Source organism: Aphelocoma coerulescens, chromosome 1 (genome assembly GCF_041296385.1).
Source record: "Aphelocoma coerulescens isolate FSJ_1873_10779 chromosome 1, UR_Acoe_1.0, whole genome shotgun sequence".
Classification (NCBI taxonomy): domain Eukaryota; kingdom Metazoa; phylum Chordata; class Aves; order Passeriformes; family Corvidae; genus Aphelocoma; species Aphelocoma coerulescens.
Genome location: NC_091013.1, coordinates 20,549,115 through 20,570,414, shown reverse-complemented (window position 1 = coordinate 20,570,414; position 21,300 = coordinate 20,549,115). Strand labels below are relative to the sequence as shown.

General features: G+C 40.5%; 1 protein-coding gene across 4 annotated transcripts in view; it reads left to right on the top strand.

Annotated features, from left to right (window-relative positions):
- Positions 1 to 2,316: 2,316 nt before the first annotated feature.
- Positions 2,317 to 21,300, top strand: part of SHROOM2 (shroom family member 2) — a 119,247-nt gene continuing 100,263 nt past the window's right edge. For 3 of the 4 annotated variants that reach the window (XM_069003819.1, XM_069003822.1, XM_069003811.1), the window contains exon 1: positions 2,318 to 3,231. In XM_069003819.1, coding sequence (XP_068859920.1) covers positions 3,013 to 3,231 — 219 coding nt within the window. In that variant the 5' untranslated portion in view covers positions 2,318 to 3,012. Of the gene's footprint in view, positions 3,232 to 21,300 lie in introns of all 4 variants that reach the window. The other variant, XM_069003831.1, reaches the window with a different exon arrangement.

The following is a 21,300-nucleotide window of genomic DNA, read 5'->3' as shown; positions in this document are numbered from 1 at the left end:
GTTCTTTATGACTATTTGAAACCTTATGAAGGCTGGCAGAAGCTACAGAAATTCAAGTAACAAAATTATCACAATATTTTACGAAGAGCACAAGTACAAGTCTCCAGCTGAGTTCTAAACAAGCTTCAGATTCCACAGAGAGGAAGGATATAAAAGAAATGAAGATAAATCTGACCAATATGACAAAAAATAATTCCTTTAATGCTTTGGCTGATCAAACTTTTATGTATGAAGAACTTTACTTTGTGGTCTCTTAGTAACATTGATAACATCAAAGAATGAAAGGCAAAAAAAGTTGTCATTCAAGATAAGGAAGTCTGATTTCTGAACTGTCAGCCACAAGCTGAGGATCTGCTTGACGACTGTGTCAGACTGTCAGGCACTAAGTAAGCATTAGCTAGAAACTTCTTCTTTACTAAGGTCTCTCTTAACCAGGAGTGTGAAAGCTTTCAGATGTTGCTTCTTTAGGCAACTGCTTTCCCAAGACCTACATGTTCACATCTTCCACTGATGTAATTATAGTAGCAGAGTTTGATAGTTTTCAATGGCTGTAAGTTTCTGGCTCTGGATTTTCCCGTTTTAAAACCTGTGCTCAGATTTCTTCATCATGCTTCCTGAATTTCTAAGACCAATTCTAAAAGCCAGAACAGTAATGTAAGTCTTGAATTTCTTATGGACAACAAAATGTTCAAGATGAAGAATGAATGTTTGGCAGTTGAAAAGGGGGGGATATAAACAGAGAAGGCATTTTTGGAAGCAGAATTTGCTCTTCTCATTAGTGATGTAAGCTATTTTATTTTCTCTTCATTTCAATGTGCATACTTGGGGATACACTAAGGTTTAAATCATTATTCTGGATCTTCCTTTCATTATCATACTTAGAGAAAATAAATTGCACACTGCAGCTCCTTAAAACTTCCAGCTATATGTTACTGAGTATACATTGCTGTGAAGACAATCTGACACGTGTTAGACAAACATAACTGAAGGCTTTGTCTCAGATTCCAAGAACAGGAGACAGGGCATGGAGAAAACTACTTGTATTTCTGCTTGCCTATATGACAGAAAATAATTACAGAAGAAATCTGACTGAGGATCTGCAAGTCATTAGCAGCCTTAACTAACTTGATGCAATACCTAGGTTTGGTGTAAAGTTTGTATTTTGCAGGATTCTCATAGTAGGATGTGTAAGTTTGAGTACCTCCTCCACTGTTCCTTCTGTCCCTTAATCACAAGGAACAACAATCACCCTAATCACGTATTTTTCTTGTTTCTAGATGTCCTCCAATCTGCTGCTGGGATTGATGACTCAGATGTTCTCAATCCTGAACCCAAAGTTTTCCTTAGGTATTGAAGAAATATCCTGTAGCTAATCCTGGAAGTATTGTAGAAAAAAAAGTGTTTAGTTCAAGGCAGGAAGGTTTTATAACAAATAAGCCAACTGAAACAGGAGTTAGAGGAACAGACTACATAACCAGAATGGCCTAATGGACACCTTCAGAAAGCGAAATATGTGACCTGTCACATCAATATACAAAACCTTAAAACCCCACTGTATATACCAGGCACCTCCATGAGACAGCTTGTCACATGAAAGAGTACCTTGAGGTTCACTAGTCTTTCAGAAATTAAAACAGAGGTTTCCATAGTCTTAGACCAAGCAGTACTTTGCCTGCTTGGCAGTGAAATGCCAAGGATTGTGTGCTTGCACACGGGTACTCCAGGCCAAGTCTGGTCCCGATTTAAGACACTGGAACCTCCTATAAAATGATTCAATTAAACTGAGAGAATTGCAAAAAAATAAGTATTTCACTCCCAGCCTCGCCACTAACACAATGAAGGTTTCAAGCAAAGAGAAACCCTGCATTTATTTCCCATCCATAAGATTTGCCTTCAGATTAGCACTTTTAGTCCCGCCTCGCACTCTGCCATCATTTTTTTTTTCCCAATCTGGGACTCCAAATCTCTTCTCTATTGGGTTTCTTTGCTGAGGGCTTCACCTGTGTTTACCACCGCTTCCTGCCAGCGCCCAGCCCGTCCCGTCCGAGGGCAGGGCCGGGCCGGGCGGTGCCGCGGGGCTGCCGCTAGAGGGGCTGGGCGGGAGAGCTCGGCCCGGCGCCCGCGGGCCCCTCCCGCCCCGCAGGTGGTGGAGGCAGCGCGGGCCGGGGGGAGCGCCGGCAGGGGCTGGCGGAAAGCGCCTCCTTTCCGCCTTCCCCCGGCTCCCGTCGCCGCTGCCCCCGACCTGCCCTCTGCATGGCCCGCTTCCCCCTCCCCGAACAGCGCGGCGAGACGGGAAGAGCCGGCCCCCTCTGCGCTCGCCGCTTCGGCCCCCCGCCGCCTGGCACGGCGAAGGCGGGGCGTCCCTGCCCGGGGGACGGCCACCGCCGCCGGCTGCCCTTTTAGCCCGCCCTCCACCTGCTCGCCGCTTTTGTTTGGGAACGGGGGTGGAGGAGAGGCGCGGGCGTCCCTCCGTGTGGTGGGGCGGGGGCGGCACGGTCCCGGCCCCGAGGTGACTCGGGGCTCACGGACCTTCTCGCCGCCGCCTTTGTCTGGCGGCCGGCCCGGTGCTGCTGCCCTCTCCCCCCTCCTCCTCGGCCGGGGGATCGCGCTGCGGGGCTACCGCTCTTTGGGAGGGGCGAGCGGCTGCCCCGCTGGTGAAACGCGGGTTTCGCCCTTTTTTCGAGGCGAAGGGGAGGCGGGGGCGCCTCCCCCCGTCGCGCTCCTCCCAGCACCCCGCGTTGCTCGGCGGCGTTTGCCCTGCCGCCAAGTTGCCACAAGTTGGAGCCGCCCCCCCGCCGCCGGGCTTCGGCCTCGGCGTGAGACAATACCGCGGGCTGCGGGGGAGGAGGAGGAGAAGGAGGGGGCGGGTGGAGCAGCCCTCACTCGCCGCCGATGGGGCCGGGCCGGCCGGCGCTGCGGGGCGGGTAGGTGGCTCCGCGGGCGGCCGCCGGCTGGCGCTCACCGGGGAGCGGCCGGCAGAGGCGAGCCAGCCCCGGCGGCGGCGGGCGCTCCATGGAAGACGTGGGGCTGCGAGGCGGGCGGGAGCGGCTGGCCGTCTGTGACTCGCGGCTCGGCGCCGGGCTGGTGGAACCGGGGCCCATGATGGTGATGGTGGAGCAGCGGGCAGCTGAAGGCTACAAGCTGGTGGAGGTGCAGCTGACCGGCGGAGCTCCCTGGGGCTTCACCCTGAAGGGCGGACGGGAGCACGGGGAGCCCCTCATCATCACCAAGGTGAGCGGCGCCGGAGCGGAGGGGAAGTGGGTCCGGCCGGCTCCATTTTGCCGTGCCCGCGGCGGTGACAGCCTGCCCGCGCTGCCTGCCTGGAGCCCGGGGCGCAGGTACCGCGGGGCAGCGCGGCCAGCGCAGGTGCCGCCGGGCCGGCTCCCTCCGGGGGTGCTCCGGGGCCCCACGACCGCCGCCAGCGCCCGGGGAGCGGCACCGGAGGGTGAGGGGCTCATTCCAGCAGCTCTGGGGGCAACAGGTTGCTGGGCGCAGGCAGCCTGGCGGCTCCGAGCTGCCGCTTCTGGCCGCTTGTATACCCCAGGAAAAAGCCGGCGCCGTCGTTGTGGGCGCTGGTAACTGGCTGGGGGACCCGAAACCCTCTGTTGGGCTGTGCCCTCCCTCTTTTCCCTGCGGGCTCCTGGCGCAGGAGGGTATGGGGAATGGAACTCCCAGCTCCGAGGCTGAGTTTTCTCCGCTGCCGTTGCACTTGCAAATTCTAAGTAATTAGGGTAGCCTTTTGTTTGTCCCTTCTTCCTTAAACAAAAAAGTCTTGTGGATAGTGACCAAATCCATGCACCGAAGGCGGGGGGAGGGGGACGTGCTTGGGTATATATGCACTTTCTGGTTGCCTTATTTTTTTCTTTTTTGGTTTTTTTTGGTGTTTTTTTTTTTTTTTTTTTTTTGGTCCTTGTATACTTGCAGGTTTAATCTCAGTGTATTGGATATGAGTTAAAGAAATGCAACGCCTTTTCTAGAAAATGTTTTTCATCTGGATGTGTTTTGACTTAAGAGCCCCCATTCTTAGTAATTGTTGCGTTTTGCAGTTAAGACAGCTTTCATGTTACACAGTGAAAGCACATTAAAATAGATCCATATGTTGTAGTGGAAAAAAGTCACATTAGCAAAGCACATTTTGCTCAAGATCTGTCAGAAGGTTACATATATGCTTTTGTCTGCAAGTCCTCTGGACTCTGCCTGTTCCCATTTTGAAAGTGCCAGAGAGTGTCAGAGGTCAACAAGTCCTGTTTTATCCACAGCAGAAATTATACTAATCTTATTTTTCAGTTGGTTTTGTTTTGAGTTTTCTAGTTGGTTCCCTTCTCCCACCCTTGAAAAAACTGTGTTACGAACTTTCCAAGTGAGGACTTTTCAAACTATCTGTTTCTAGATCATTTCCCTAGTGCTGTTTTTCGAGGAACAACAGTCAGTGTCAGATGTATATGCTGAAAAATGACCGCAAGGCTATTGGCTGCTTACCACTGTCCTGAATTACTGACTGGGAAACCTGGGAGCATTTGAGGAAAGGAGAAAAGAGCTATTTTGCTTTGTATGTACTAGCTATTAAGTGCCAATTCAAGTAATTCCACCTTTCTGGTAATGGCCAATAAGTGCTACATCTAAAGACTGATCAGTGATACTTATTCATAATGTTACTTGGGTATTAAGTAACAGGCTTAAGTATTTGTGGCATGAGGATGTGGCTGTGGTATGTGGAGAGAAGTGTCTGTGCCTGGGAACCTTTTAAACTGGGTCTGTTGCAAGGGAATAATTAAGTGGAACCACACAGCTGTGCTGCTGTGTTGAAGAGAAATCTGGGTCCATCTGTACAGACCTGGGAAAAAGAGAGAACCTGGGTCCTTGGGTTTAAATTTTTGTGTGTATTTTCATTTGCCATTGTTGGATACACTGATGTAAAGCTAGTTTTGAAACCAGGGATTGGAACTTGTGTTCAGGACTACAGCCCAGGACTCTAGCTCTTTAGCTGCAAAATTTTCCATTTTGATTTGGTCCACCCACGTTTTGGGTTTTTTTTACTGTACTGTTTCTAGTGGTGGAAAGCTACTTGGAAGAATAATTTAATACCGAGTGGTTAAAACAGTCCCTCCTTGCAGGTGATGTAAAGTTTCTCTTCTCAGCTGAAGACAGCCCTGAACTTGAGTTACCCTGTTCCTGAGTGAGGATGGGCTGCCATGGATGAGGAGATGCCATTTCACCTGTGCTTCTCTCTCTGTGGTGTGTGTCCTTCCTTCTCAGGTAGACTGATGGCTGGTCAGTGGGAGACCCAAGAAAACCCAGTGGACTAAATCCTTTGGGACACCTGTGGAAAAACTCCTGGTTTTGTGGATTCAAACTGGGGTTAAGCACTAGCTGGCTATGAAGCGAGTCTCTCTCTCTCTAGTCCAGAGCATCTCTGGGGAAGTGAGGGTGGATGAGGACAACTGCCAACTCTGAGAGGAATGTGACAAGGTGTGAATGGAGTCTCAGATAGCAGCTGCTTAAGAGGGTTTTCTAAAATTCTTCCTGTCTCTGTTTTTACAGTCTCAAAAGCAAGATCAGCCTTTAAGAAAGTTGCATCTTTATGTAAATGCTGGGAAGTCTGTGTTTGTAAATATTTCCCGCTTTCCTTAGCATATGTGGCACAACTACCAGAGAAGTAGCACCAGAAAATACTGTAATTGAAAAATTCATGAGCAAGTGTGTATGTTGTTCACTTTTCAGCACTTTCTGTGTAATACACTTCTCCATTTCTCTGGTTATGTGGATATTTCACTTGCTGATGGGAAGGGAAATTTATTTTTTCAGGTATCATAGGGAGAGTCTAGGACAAGTACTAGCTGCCTATACTATTTGGGAATTTTTTTAGCTGGAAATCAAGTCAATTAAAACAGGAGTGTCTTTTGATCCACTAAACTGCCAATAATCAGAAAAGGGAAGGCATGCTAAAGAGGAGAAAATGTGTCCAGCCTTCCCAAAGGTGTAAGCCTGTGCTCAGCTGCTGCAGTTTTGTCTCTGCTCATTGCAGCAGGGTTGCACTGGGTGACCTTTAAAGGTCCCTTCCAACCCAAACCGTTCCATGACTGATGCTGTGAGGGAAGTGCTTTGCCCCGGGAGAGGTCAGTGCGCAGTCACGCTGCTGGTGCCCAGCAGTGGGGCCAGCCCTTGCGGGGTGGGCAGGCTTCCCCTTTCACGGTAGCATTTCTTTCTGTAACTGAAAATTGGAGAAATAGTCCAGAAATAGAACCAGGTAGGCAGAGTATCAAGTTCACCTGCCAGATGCAAGCCTTCTTACTTCATTTTTTTTTCCCTTGCGCTTTTTGTTATTGCTGCAATAGGTACAGAGAAAAATGGTACATGATACAGCTTGCTCAGTCTTTAAACATAGCTGGTCTTCTAAAACTTGCCCCATGCAAGTGCAAATGATTTTGCTAATATTTAAGAAAAAAAGTCTTTTAGCATTGTCACTGTGTTGCATACCATTATTTTTTAATGTCCCTTTAAAAAAATGCTTTACATTTTTTCTGATCTCTGCGTGTGTGTGTGATAACATTCCAAAACTAAATTGCCCAAAGGCAGCTTGTTCTTGCCTAATTTGACATCTTGAAAGAAAGGACTTGCTTTTTACAACAACGTGTCTTTCAACAGAAGGTGAAATGAGAACTTTTAGGACATTAATTGGAAGTCTCACAAGCCTCAGTTTGTATTTTCCTCTTTTTTTTTAAGAAACAACATCTGAAGAGGGAGATCTTACTGGAAATAATGAAAATGAAAAGTCAGAGTGCTCAAGTGTGAATCTTGTGAAAATCTCCCATAGCTGCATTATCTTGATTACTTTTACTTTAAAAGTGCTCTTATCTGAGATGCCCAGCTTGCAGTGTCAATCATACTGTTGATTGTGGGTGGTGGATAGAAAGTCATTTCACTTCCTGTACTAACAATATCCTTAGAAACTCCGAAGTTGTTCTGCAGTCAGCTTTATCCATATTACATTAATAAATATGAGAATATTCTAGTTTACGCATTTCAAGAAAGGTTGATGTATCATTTAAATAAATTTCTCTTTAGTATCAGCTTTACAAGAGCCTACAGCTATACATCCTCAACCTATGATCTCATTGCAGTTTAATTGAGGCTGGGCTTGGCTGGTATTTCAGCAAGATTTCCAAGTGAAACCTGGACTGTTGCAAGAAGTTTTGTTGTTGATTTAGTAGATAGAGTTTTTGTCTCCTGATTCAGTGCTGAATTCATGCCCCAGCTGGAGGTGCTGTCTTTTAAAAAGAAGGAGTATCAGACAGGCTCAGAACTTTTTATTTTCTTTATTCCGCTGTGCTTTCCTAATGTGCTGTCTATGGTTAGGTGTGAACTGTAATTTCTTTAACCTAACAAACATTTAAATTGTATAAAGAAGTGCTTCTCTATTAATTGGCTGTAAGACTTCTCCATGTGACTTGTATTAATTTGTTATTTCAATAGTAAGTGATTACTGGTTTAGTTAGGTAATTCTTTATTCTTTGGCCTTAAACCTGTAACTAAAAGCAATTACTTGCATCGCCATACTGCAACAATATTTAGGGTGGAAAAAGAGCTTTAATGGTGCTGTATATAAACAAATCAATAAAAAAAGACATAAACACAAATATCAGTTTCTTCCCTCAAGTTTGGTGTTTGAGGTGAGCTGCATTGTTCGTAGATATTAACAGTTCTTAAACTTGGCTGTGAAGCTTGATGTCCAGAAAACCAGCATTTAGCAGTAATCCTGTGAAACTCCTGACCGCTTCAACTTAAATGCAGCCATTCGTGTAAATAGCTGATTTATAAGGTCTTACGAGGCATTGTACTGTGGCCAAGAAGGAATTCTAATCTAGGTCTCCATATCCCAACAAATTTCATTCACTTCCTTCAGTTCTAGAAAGATAATACATGGAGGATTATTCTATTTTGTTTTCTACTAATTTTCTCTTGGTCATCAAACCCAGACAAAATTACTGATCTGCATATTAATGAGCAACTTTGAAAGAATGTATCAGATCATGTTCTGTGTTTCTTTTGAAACCTTTCTTCATCATCTTATCTTGCAAGAGGGGCTTATGGTCTGAGTTGGACCTCTTTATGTTGTTGAATTTGATAGTTGAGAAATACTAGGAAATGTGTGTACATCAAAATGAATGTTTTAGGCTTGAAATAGTATCATGTAGCTATTTATATTTTTTCCCCCTGCCAAATATGTTAAGAATTGGGCTTTTTTCAATGCTATAGAAACTATTCTGAGTGGTGTTTTCCTTGGAGCCTGGTTGTTAGATCCCAGGTTTCTCTTATTGGAAGAGAGGAGTTGGCTTGCTTTGATGCAGAAGATCTTATTGCTTTTAATGTGGTAAGCTAATTGATGAAGGGAGTGCTCTCAATTTTAGTGCTTTAATGGCTGTTGAATGACCTCTTTATTATGACTGTTAATTTACTGGCAGAATGGAGCTCACCACCCTCCTGTGTGGTGTAAATGATCTGGCTGTGGAAGTCTGATGCTTGAGTGGTTGGGTTTGCAGGTGGGTTTTTTTTGTTTTTGCAAGAGTCTTAACAGTTGAAATGGCACCACTTTTGGAAATTGCATTTGAAAGTTATCTTGGATACTGCCACATGTGTTCTAAAAACTGTGTAAGGAGTTGAAAGGATGGATTAAAGGCTTGTGACTCCAGAAGTCTCAAGTCAGTTGAGTTACCTGCTTAGCAGTCGAACAGTGTGAGAGTGGGGTTTAACGGTGTGTGTGCTTGCAGTACTGAAATTGCAGTCTTCCTTTGTGCATGTCACACTGCATTTCAGGAGAAAGATCTTCCAGAGGACTCAGAGTGCTCTTCTTTAAAATCAGAACTAAGAACCTTCCTTACAAGCAAACTTCCAACTTTTGGAAATACTGATTGCTTCCAAATTGTTGTTTTTAATCTTCTCTGCATTTCCCTCTTTCAGCTACTTGGGCAAAAACTGTCAAATATATAATGATTTTTTTAGTTTTTTTAAAAGAAAACACAAACAAAATCCTTCATGTCTGTGGAGTCTGCCAAAGAAATTGGTGTGTTTTGTGGGAATACTTACTGCAATAGGAGTGAGACAGCTGGATTGACTGTTTGAATGTTTATTAGTTTGGTCTGTTTAAAGGACAATTTAAACTTCTCTGGTTGTTCATACTTTTCAGTATGGATTTTGGATGCTATCTTGGACATTAGCCTGAAAATAAGAGATCTGCAAGACACCTCTAGTTATTGCTTGCCAGTCAGAGGTTTGCCAGTAATGCAGTTTATTATCTAGATATCTATCATGTTTATGGTTTTGTTTGTTTCTTTTTTAAAAGGGAAAAACAGTGTGGGTATGTGTGGTGTTTATACATATGCTACATATGCTTTACTCAGTTACTCAATAGTCTGTACTTATTTTTATCTGCAGACCTTGATTCATTGTATGTTCTCCTGCTTAATTAGTATTTAAAGTATGGGAATGTGGAAAGAATAAGGTAAATGGGAAGTGAAATGTGGTCATGAATAGATTAAACAACTGTTTAGTAGTAACAAAGCCAGTATTTTATTATGTGAGCTTCTTTCTTCTCAAGAAAAGCCATTTGTATTTAGTCTTCCTATGCATTTGTAATCTATACATAGGATACCTCATGTATATGGACCTAGTTTTGTGGGTCAGTTTGTTATAGAAGTTTGAGACAGGTCCTAGATATTAAGGAGACTTTTTACTTGCTGTGCATTTAAGAGATATAGTGCATGAAGATTTTCACAGGTAAAGTAAAAATTGATGCAGTTATACTGAGACTTCATTTAATCTGTGAGGACTTGTTTTTGGCTGTTTTGAACCCATTCAATATTGATGCCTCTATAAAACTTAACATAATTCTGGACTTTTGGGTTTGGGCTTGTTTTTTATTTGGAGGGGTTTTTTTTGGGGGGGGGTGTTTGCTTATAAGAAACAATCTTGGAAGTTTTCTAATTCCACAAAGCATAGTGTTTTCAGTTTCTTAAAGGTTATGCAGGAGGTATGCTGTGCTCTCCTCATCCCCTCATACCCCACCCCAAGAATATTATTGCTACTCTGTGGGGAATTACTGGGAGTTGTAGTTTTTGTGCTACTTCTAACTTCACAGAAATGGTCATATAAAAGCAAGAAGGAATGTATGGTTTATGGCATGGGTAACTGAGTGGTTTAAATGCATTCATTCAGTGACAGGAATAGTCTACAAAGTTTTGATCAGGAATCAGTTTTCTAAAATCAACTTTACAGACTTTTGAATTTGTTTGTAACCTCCATGTATGTTTTGCCAAGCAGCAGACTTCCGCTGGTGTTCATGTGGGTTTAAGACGAATGTTTAATAGAAGGAGATAATTTTGAAAAGTGTTTTGTAGTATTTAAATTAGAAAGAACGTAAGTGCTCTGATTGCTTTCTGAAGCTGCCTACCATTTGCTGTCAACTGTGTGAGAAGCTGAGGAAACCTGTGGTTCCTCAACACATACCGTGATGCTTACATGGGTACTTGTAGTAAGATGAAATATTAGTGAGCAAGATAATTGTCTCTGTATTTGCAGAATGTGTGCGTGCATATACCGAAAATATTTTTTTTTAAAATTTCTTTCTCAGATTGTTTCTGAGCATAGCTTTTCAGTTTGGTTTATCAAGCTGATCAGGGGATAGTTGTAACCTACCAAAGACAGCATTTATGAACTTAGGAGAGAAGTTCCTTCCCTTCTCAATAAATTAATACAATACTAGTGTTCAGTCTCTGATTAATTCAGGGCATTTTTGGTAATCACAGATCTCTTACTGCAGATAAGAGAAAGGCATCTGCCACATAACAGATTTTTGTGGGGTCTTTTTAGTGGCCTTTGTGTGCAGGTCATTGTGGTGTGCTGGTCTCCAGGCAGAAAGATCCAACTTGCTGGTAAATGCTGGAAATGCAGCAAATTGCAACTTTGAGAAACCGAATAGCTTTTATCAGGTACACAATTCTTGGGTTGGCTCTTAGAAACAGATGGAGTTGAGTGTTTGATGATAGAAGAGAGGTAGTTATTTCAAAGTTCCTCTGAACTCTGATGAAATGCCAAAATCTGCTGAAACCTTTGAGCTGTGTAGTCAAAAGCTCAGTAGCATTGGCACTGAGGGGAATGCCTCACATCCTGTCCCTGTACTTCTCCTACCTCATCCCATATAGAAAGGAAGACTTCCCCTCTGCCACCAGCCCTACTTGCCCCCCACTTAAATCTGTTCATTTCTGAATTGTTAGATTATTTGAAATGTTTAAATTCCTCTTACTTACTTAGCAACAGCTATTAACTGATAAATGAGCTAGGGAATACGTTGTCGTGTTTCTTAGATGCAGATTTTCTGAAGAACTGTACTTAGTAATGAGGGTTTTTTTAAAGATTTAGAGTGGCCTGCTTTTCAATGTGGTACAAGAAAGAGTGGAACAAATCTGAGTGTCTGAAAGACAGAAATAGGTAACATAATAGGGAAATCTACTGCAGTGCTTGAGAGGCTGTATCCCTTTGGATAACTAGTAACAGTGGATGTTCATCCATTCTTGCAGTCATTTCTTTAGCTGAATGACCTTTCAGAAAGAAAATGGATCATGATCAAAGGTGTTCTTGTTGTTGTGATTGTAGGTGGCCTTATTGGCTCTTTTATTTACTCCAGGCTCTTTGCTGTTCTGTCCATCATGTTTCTAAGATCTAGACCATTTCTGTACTCACAGTACAGAAAATACTGTAGACTTTAGCTGTGTATTTGTGTCATCTACAACAACAGGGTGTTTAATGTTCTGGTAATAGCAGAGAGGCATCTCTGAGAGTTATCTCTGAGCAGTTTGGCAGAGTCTAAGAATGCTTTTGCTGGTGTGTGAAGGTGAATTCAGTTTGGTTTTGTGGAAACTAGCATAACCTACTGAGACGAAGACAGCTTTTTATTTTTTAATAATGGAAATTCATGAACTTCATTTTAAGTTGTGATTTGATTGTTTGGGGTTTTTTTAAATGGAAAAAGATCATGTAATCATGAAACTTACTTGAAACAATACCCAGAGCCTTTTAACATGGCCAGACTTTTTAATTGTAGAGTAACAAGTTCTTCGTCCTCAGTCCTTCTATCATATTCTCTCTGTAAGAGACTTGCAGTCAAATTTGGATAGCTGAAGGAGGGAGGGATCTGTCAATGGGGAGCATGAAAGTACAGTAAATTTGTTTAGAAGCGATGCACAGGTACCTACTGCTCTACTCGAAATTGCCATTTCAGTACTTTTCCTCTTCAGTAAAATATGTGATTGTTCTCAAAAAACCTTCACGAAGCTATACAAACAGATTATTTTGGATGTTTTTCTCTCTTGAGATAAAACAGGCTTAGTTACACAGTTGCTTTGAAGGCTTCCAACATAAATTACGAAATAAAGCAGTGTCTCCCAGTTTCCCAAATACATATAAACTAGTCAATGTTCTTTAGGAAATAAGTTTCTGATTTGTTTCAGTGAATACTGTAAAAAGTTACTGTTTGAGGATAGCAATACTTTAGTTGAAAGCCGTGTATTTTTCAGTAAAATACTCTAATATTTTAGGCTAGTATCATAGAAACATGATTTAATGATAAAGGAAGTGAAACGCTTCCTACACAGTGTCAGTTAGTCATCACTGTGTTAATTTTCTTAAACAAATTACATGCAAAAATGGGTTTGTGGGTGTCTAGCTGGCTGATATCTGATGTAGTGAATTATACAACTCCTGATGAGTATTTGGATTCTGGATAATGCAGTAATTACAGTATTGTAAATGGCTTTATTTTCTCTACAATTACATATTTTGCTGACCCAGAAGTAAGCAGAACATTAGATTTTGAGCAGAAGCATTTGCAGTTGTCTCCCTTTTTTTAAAATGGAATAACAAAACATCCATTTCACAGCCATTCTTTCAAGTAAAAGAAAGATGCAAACATACCATGTTGATATAAAGTAGTGTTCTATTGGGTGTTTATATGTGGAAAGAATTTTAGGATAGCAGGGAAAACTTGAAGCTTCGTGTGTCTGTTAAACAATGTTTAGAATAGTTAATTCAAGATTTAAGAGAACTATATACTTTAAAAACCAGATTTTATAAACAGTTTGTAATCTGTTTCTTACATGAGTATTTCGGTCAAGTGTCTTTATTTCTAAATAGAAAGGCTCCTGTAAAATTTTAAAAAGTGTCTTGTTCTGAGGCTGGAAGATATGATATAAATACTGAATTCTCTTAAATGCAACTCTAATGTCCTAATGCTTCTTCTAAATTAAAAAAAAATGGTAGAACACAACTTTTAATTTCCAAGGTAATTTTTTCCCTTTAAACTATGTATTCTTAGTATGTATAAGAACTTTTGTACTTCTTACTCTTTTCCCTTTATCCTGTTTTGTAAAAGGTAACACTGAACCATTTGCTCCCCTGCTTATAAAATGGAAACTACAGTGATATATTAGTAAAATAAGTTTTTTCCTACACTCTTTACCTTCTGGGAACTCGATGTTTCCCTGTCTGCTGGGGAAGATTGCTATCGTGACCAGGGAGCAGGGCTGTGCCTTTTCTGACACCGTGGAGACCTGAGGAGTTTCTGTGATTACTCAGTCTCTTGTTAGGGAGGGGTGTAAGACAAGTCTTTTGTTGCTCAACTGAATTTCTTCTGTCTGATTCAGGAAATCGTCATCTTAACAAATATTGTAGCTATGACTTGTTATGTCAAAGGTGTTGGTGATTAGAATATGTAAGTGAAGATGCATGTGGCTCTTTGGTGGTGGTTTGCTTCCTTGAAGCCAGTAATGGGTCTGGGTTGGCAAACCTTCAACACAGAATCTTATCAAAGCAAGGAACTGGAAATTTAGTGCGTTGAAAATTGGGAGAACTAGTAAATTAATTACCTCTTTAGCCATGGGTTGCTTCTATACCTCTGTGGAATTGTCTGTCAGCTTTGCCTCTGATGATGAATAGAACTAACCATATTTCACGTAAGTCTGTTTCTCATGAAACAGACCTGATGCAGAAGGGTTGAAATATTACAATGACAAAGACTTTATACTCTTTCTAGTAAGACCCAGAACACAAATACTTGAAAGCCCTTGTGGTGTTGGGGTCTCCTCCCTGCAACATTGTGGTATACAGAGTTGTGTCAAAAGGCTATAGCTATGTAATTCTCTAAATTTTTCTTCATGGCAATTGCAAGCACAAAGTATTGTTTTATCTACAGTGTTCATCATAAATAATGTACTGAAGTGTACAATTAGATCTCTGTTTACAAAATTAAACCCACTACCTACCCAGAACTCACAGATGCTTTCAGTGCCTCAGAAAAGTAGAAGAGACTAATGGAGTGAGGTGTCAGCACCTGAGTGTGAGGCAAAAAAATCCAGAATATGGACTACTTATATAGTAGGCCAACCAGCCATTTGAAACATTTGTTGGTAATAAAACTTCATAAGGAAATACATTTTTGTAGCCAAAATGCATCCTTGCTGACCACTTGAATTTCCTTCAATTTCTGATGATTATGACCCACTTACAGCTCTATAATAGAAAGATACTGTCAGTGATGAAGATTGATGATGATTTATAGTTTATAATTGTCTAAGGTGATAACACAGCATACAGGTTTCTGCAGAATGGGGGGGAGCATGTGCATGTTTTCTTCTAACTGCAGACAAAATAAAAAATTCAGTTTGTCTGCACTTCACCAGCAGTAATTGCAGACTACTGTCTGTATTGTGTCAATTGGTACAATCACCCTGCAGTTCAACCTAAAGGTGTTGGGCCTAGTGTAGGCTCCACCTTAAATCCAGTGCTGCAAACATCAAGTCTTTAGCAACCTGGTTTATTTTGCTGAAAGCTGACTGGGGAAATGTTGCATGAGCAATTTAATTATCTGATTAGAGGGAGTGGAGATGAGCAGCAGGGAGTGGCAACATCGTGGTATACAGTCACATGCTCTGCAGTGACTTAAAGGCTTTAGTCCAGCTGACTTCCAGTGAAAATTAAATTGAAGTATGGAAATAATTTGAAAATGTTTATCTCCTGTTTTCATAAACAAGCATTTTGAATCTAAAATGTGTTTGGCCCTCTTCTGAGGACAAAATGGACATAACATTAATATCAGAGTGAAAAGAAAATTACTTTGCTTGTTTTATTTTTTTGCTACCAAAAATACTTGACATTTGACTATCTAGGAGAGCATGTTCTCTTAATCGGCACTAAATTAAGTCATGATGTATTATAGCTGGGTCAGCCTCTCTTATAGGTACCTCTGCCTAAAACCTTGGAATTTTCTGGTACATTTGATTGATACTGGCTGCAATTTTTCGTGGCCAAGTTTCCTTCTGAGTTCTTGGGAAATTTCTGTGAAGACTTTTTTTGTACATCTTATTTTGATACTAAATAAAATTGTTTGTATACCTTTCAATACCGTATTTCTAGTAATTACTGCTTTTTAAAATGCTTTGGAACTTTGCACTGAGTTATTTTTTAAATTTTTCTGATTTAACTTTGTTAACTCTGGATGCCCTATCCCTGGGAGTGTTCAAGACTACGTTGGCTGGGTCTTTGAGCAATGTGGTCTAGTGAATCATGTCCCTGCCGATGGCCAGGGGTTTGGAACTAGGTGATCTTTAAGGTCTCTTCCAAACCAAACCATTCTTTGATTCTATTTATCCATGAAATTTAGCATTAGAATGTTATCCTGTATGGTTGTAAGGAATGTGGGCTAGGGTTGTGTATGTGTAACACTTAATTAGAGAAATCTGAAATAATTTTACAGAGTGATTTGGCCTTTACATTTTATATTTTTTAATAGCTTTTGAGGGTTTTTTTTTTTGCTTACTGGGGTTTTTTTTTAAGAGAAGGCAAAAGAAAAGTGGCATCCTAGTGTTGTCTGTGTAATTTTATCAGCTGAACTGCATTTTCCAAGTAATTTTCCTGTGGGAGTCAGCATTAGAAGGGACTGGGGTACCTTGCACTGGGTTTAGGTAACATTCCCTTGCCAAAGGAATGTTTGGATTCAAGAACTTGTCTCCAGATTCTGGAGGGGGGTGTGTTGTAATTTCCTCTTTCTGGTGCTGGGGCCCAGACTTTTCTGAATTTCCTTAACCCATTCGAGTGTTACCTCTTCTTACCCAAAAGTCTTTTTCCCTTATCGTTCTCCACATGAGTGATTCTGGATTCAATTAAATAGTCAAAATCTTCTTTATTTACCAGTTTTTTTCACTATGCTATTTCTTACCCTAGCTCCAAAGCTTGTCTTGCCTTTAAAGCCCCAAGCCTTCAAAATGTTTAGCATGAAGAATCTTCTCTCAGGACTTGCAGTTGATTGAGACTTCTAATAGCTGGGCACTTTTAAAGGTCAAGTGACCTAAGGCATGACATCGTGGATGCTGAATACTCCTTTTCCTGAAGCAGGGGTCACTATAGTGTTTCAAATGTAGTTACCAGTTTTATTTCTTAACACAAGAATTTATTTTCTTAATTTTATTTCTTCATTTGTTTCCTGGAACTCAGTGAACCATTTCAGTTGAAATGTAAGAAAAATCAATGTTTGAGGTTTACATGCTCAATGGAGAGTTTCTGCCTAACTAATTGAAGTATGGCAAATTCATCAACCACTGAAAGAAAATATGATCTCATAATGAAAGCACTGAACAACTTTGATTAGTGAAGTGGTTAATACCACCTGTGATTAATTACAGAAATGGATCTCGGAGTAATATGAGGACACAAGATGATTTTTGTAAAACCTTGGCTTAGATACTACTTTATTAGAAAGGTGTAATATGTAAATAAGAGCAAAAAAAAGATGTCTGTACTTTCTGTACCATAAATTTAAATACAAACTAACAGGAACTCAAGAGCTTGCAGGAAGAGCAGTGATTTTTGTTTTTGTAGTTGTATTTGAAGTTAATCAGTCTGGCTTTTTTTAATTCAAAGCCAGAGTACACATAACAAACTGTGACCTGAAAAAGTATCCTGTGAGTTTTGGTACGCAAGAGAGCACATTGTTTTTTCTCTGTGACTCATGCAGCTAAAACATCTCATCCAGCTTTATTTTTGAAGACAAGAGTGTCTAGCAAGATTAGGGGATGTTTTGTAGTGTTTGATGATAGTTGTCCAGGTGCTGATTAAATTTTAGTAAAGCACTAGAAAAATGTGTCTCCTTTCTGAGATATTCAGATAGTTATTTCCCTTTCTGATTAGGCTGTGAGTTGAGGCAGAAGGATCATGATATAGTAGTTTGGCATTTTAAACAGCAGAGCTAGCTTTAATGTACAGTGTCAGAAAAGGAATTTTCCATTCTTGAGTACGTATTACTCAAGGCTTGCAGTTTTGGAAGGAAAGCAGGAACACCTTATGACCTCCAGCATATTCAGGGTTTTGATTTTGAGGTTTTTTTTCTTTTAAAAAAAACCTGGCATTTCAAATGCATTTTGTTCTTATCTGATTTATGTTCACAGATCCATTTCCTGAACTGACCAAAAATCTGATGATGGATGCCAGTTTCTTCAAGGGTTTCAGAGTTGCGTATTAAAATTAAATCTTGAAGTTCATAACCTTTGCTTACTGAATGCTGGACCTCAATCTCGAAGCAATGGGAAAAAACCCAAACCTGTAAGCTGTACCTTGATTATGGCACTTCTTGTAATGCAGTGCAGGTTGTGCATATGAGATGGGGACTTCCCTTAGAAGGCAAGAAGAGACCAAGGTTTTTAATGTGAAGTTTAAGATGCAGTGGCATCAAAAAAAGGGATAGTGCAGGGTCTTGGGTGTTACAGTCAAGGTTGCAGTCACCATAAATAGGCAGGTCTTTTAATCTGGGCATGACAATGGACACAAGCTTACAGTTTATTAGAAGTATGTTGAAAATCTAGTATGGTGCTGGGGAACAGCCTAAGTTACTTAAAAACTGACAAAATGAATCTTACTCAAGGAAACTGAAACGCAGACCAAAATTCAGTGGATTTTTAATCTTAACAAACTTGAAGACTTGGCCATGTTTGAAATAACAGTAGTAGTTTCTAACCATTAGCAGTATGTCTTGGAACTTTGTTCTTATGTTTACTCTTGCTTGGTGGCTTGTTGTTGGTTTTTTTGAAAGGTATTTGCTTAAACCAAGTTACTGGCTCAGTGTCGGTGTACCTGGAAGAAAGCAGATCAAAAATAAAGTTGGGTTGTGAACTGACAGACCCTTTTAGTATTCTGTCCATTCACAGTTTCTGAAGAAACCAAAAGGTACGTTTGGATTCAAAACCAAAACGTTTTGAGTTGTATGGTGGCAGAGTAAATCCTAGTCAATCATAGGATCTGTAGTCTATAAAGTTCTTAAAGTCACAGGGCAACTGAACAATGGAACTTTTGATTGATACCTTTCAGGTTAAGTACAGGAAAAAATGGGTTTTGTTTTGTATTGCATTGTGTTTGCAGGATACTCAAATGAAAATATGTGGCTTTGTTGCTGGTTAAACACAGCTTTGAATTCCTGTTTTTCCATGATCATAAGATTGTTTATATAAGATATGAGATCAGGTCCTACTCTGAAATAGTACAATATTTTCATTTATCAGTTAAACTCCAGATGACTTTTGAGATTATAGTGGATAGTGTTGGAATTTCTTCAGTCGTTCTTTATATTTTATCCCTATTTTCTTTTTTAAAAAGACAATAGCTTCTTCAGTAGCTCTGGAAAAAATTACTGAGATTACTTAGATACAAATTATAATTAAATGGTTATACTTAATGTCATACCTCTGTGATTATGAATATTTTATTATTTCCTGCTCTTCTCAGTGATTCTTAGCCTTATGCTTGGTGTCATAGTAGTGTTTGGAGGTAAAGCTTTGTCTGTCTTTCTCCATGGTGTAGAAAAATTCTTAAATCTGTCCATTCTCTTCATAAGGACCACCTTAGCAGTAAAATAAACTCCTTAAAATCTTTAGGGATGAAACCAAAATTATATTTACTTTTTAATGTGGATTCCCTACTTTTCTTAGTACTGTATGGTGGTTTTAATTCCTTCTCATGGAGTTTGATGCAGTGTGTCTGATGGTGTGTAAATGTATCTGAATCATAACCTGTTTTTAATGAAAACAAAAGATTGAACAACCTATTGTAGTGGAAGGTGTCTGGGCCCATGGCAACCCCCATGGCAGGGGGGTTGGAACTAGCCCTTCTAACCCAAATGATTCTGTGATGTGCTGTGCACTAGTTAGGAAAATGCTTAAAAGTTCTTTAGTGCTAAGGGTATAACAAGCCTCAGTGACTATTTCTTCCAAGATACTCATCTTGCTTGGGGTTGCTTTTGGGTGGAGATGTGAGGGTGTGCAGCAGCACTGGAGGTGGTTATGCAGGATGACAATAGCAGCAATTTGTGGTTATCTCTGTGGCTGTATCAGTTTTGTGCTCGTAATTCTCACAAGGAAAACTTCCTGCGGGAGGCTGCGTCACACTGATGCATGGTTCCTCTGTTGTAACCTGGCTGGAACCAGCTCGTGACTCCTTGAGCATGGGATTTGTATCAGGGCACGGTTTCTGGTTGCTTGGTAGTTTCAGAGGGAAAGATCTGTGGGAAATAAATGTGGCTAATACACTTGCAAATGTGATGAGGTCTTAAAATGAACATGAACAATAATGATGTACTGGCCATCCCTGCTGATGAGGAAAGAAACCATCTTGGTCTTGCCAATCAGAGATTTCCGTTAAGGGCTAAACATACTTTTTCCTGACTTGGGCAGTCTCTCTGTAATGATTGTTGCAGGATCATCTCTGTATTCTCAGAGAGCAGCTTCTAATTTGTTTCATATTTAAAATTTCATACATTTAGAGACAACCAGTATTCTTAGGTCTAGAAGAACATACTCTGGTGGTTCACAGAGGGGAAAAAGTAGTTATAGGTTACTTCTGGAAAAGTTAGGAGACCAGTAATTTCAGTTGAAGATCTGTTGCCTAGGAGGATTTCTGTTCAGTTTATTTAGATGTGCATTTATGGATTTACTGCATGTAAGGAGAAAACTTGTGAATTATTTTTATTTAGTCATAAATTCATTTTGCTTTCCCACAACTTGGCCTTGGTATCCTGAGGTTTTGCAAAAACTGAGTGTTTTTCAGTTTATTTAGGGATTGGAGTTGCAATTTCCTCATGAAACTTTAAAATTCTCAGCTGAAATTCTTTTATTTCATAAATGGTAACTGTTGGCCCCGGTAGAGTCTGTTGGTGATGAGCCTGTGTCAGTATGTGCTGACAAAATGGTGATTCATCTACTGTCCGCTCCAAACCAGAGACCCTGATAAGTTAGCAGTGCTTTCCAGTCAGTAATATTGCCTTTTTAGTTTTAATAAATGTAATAAATAGCAATATGGATTTGTATCAATTCATTGCATTTTTCGAAAGCTTCTGTGTGACTTTGGCTTGTAAGTACAGTTAAAATAGTCTTAGTGCTCTGCATGCAGTGTTGCTATGAATATTACAGGCTAATTGGTACCACACAGTTTAAGGATTTTTATATATTGCCTTTATTTTTTTTCCTTTATCATTCAATGTTTGTTCTTGTCTTCAGAGTTAGACCTCTGTTGTTTTTGTAGCTCCTTCATTTGAGATCACGATCCTATGAATATCTGTTCTATGGATGCAGTCTTCCAGTACTGTTTTTCTAAACCTGTTTACTCTTGAAAACAACATCTGTTGCTCCTGACTATCACAATGTTGCTTAGAGACGTCATGACCTTACACCTCTTTCTGAAAATGCCTTACCTGTAATTTTTGACAGTATCCTCTACTTTCAAATCAAAAAAGAAATTATTTTTTGTTCCTCTTGACTTGCTAACATGCATTTTGTAGTAGCTGCTGTATAGCCCGTTTAATGTACTCTGTGTTATGGATTGATTTCCTCCATATTCCTCCTTAGCATCGTGAGACAGGGATATTGTCTGGGTGGACATGTCTGCTGTATCTAGGAACACGAGGACAGCTGTACCAAGTAGGGACAAAGTCTACTGGACCCACTTTCCTGTTCATGGAAGTAGCTGAGGAATAGTTCTGATAATAATAACTGATTTTTAGTAGAGAGAAAGGTAGGGATATCTGAATTATGTGTGTTTAAATTAATTAGCAAATTCGTGGCAGGACAGATTTTTTTTGTGTTTTTAAGCTAACTGTATTTTTGAACTTCTGCCTTTGCTGGTATCTACTAGCAAAGTTTCATACCTGCTTTTAAGAAAATGGTGCTATTTTACAGAGCTGTCTAATTGGCTTTGTTATAATTCTGAGAAATA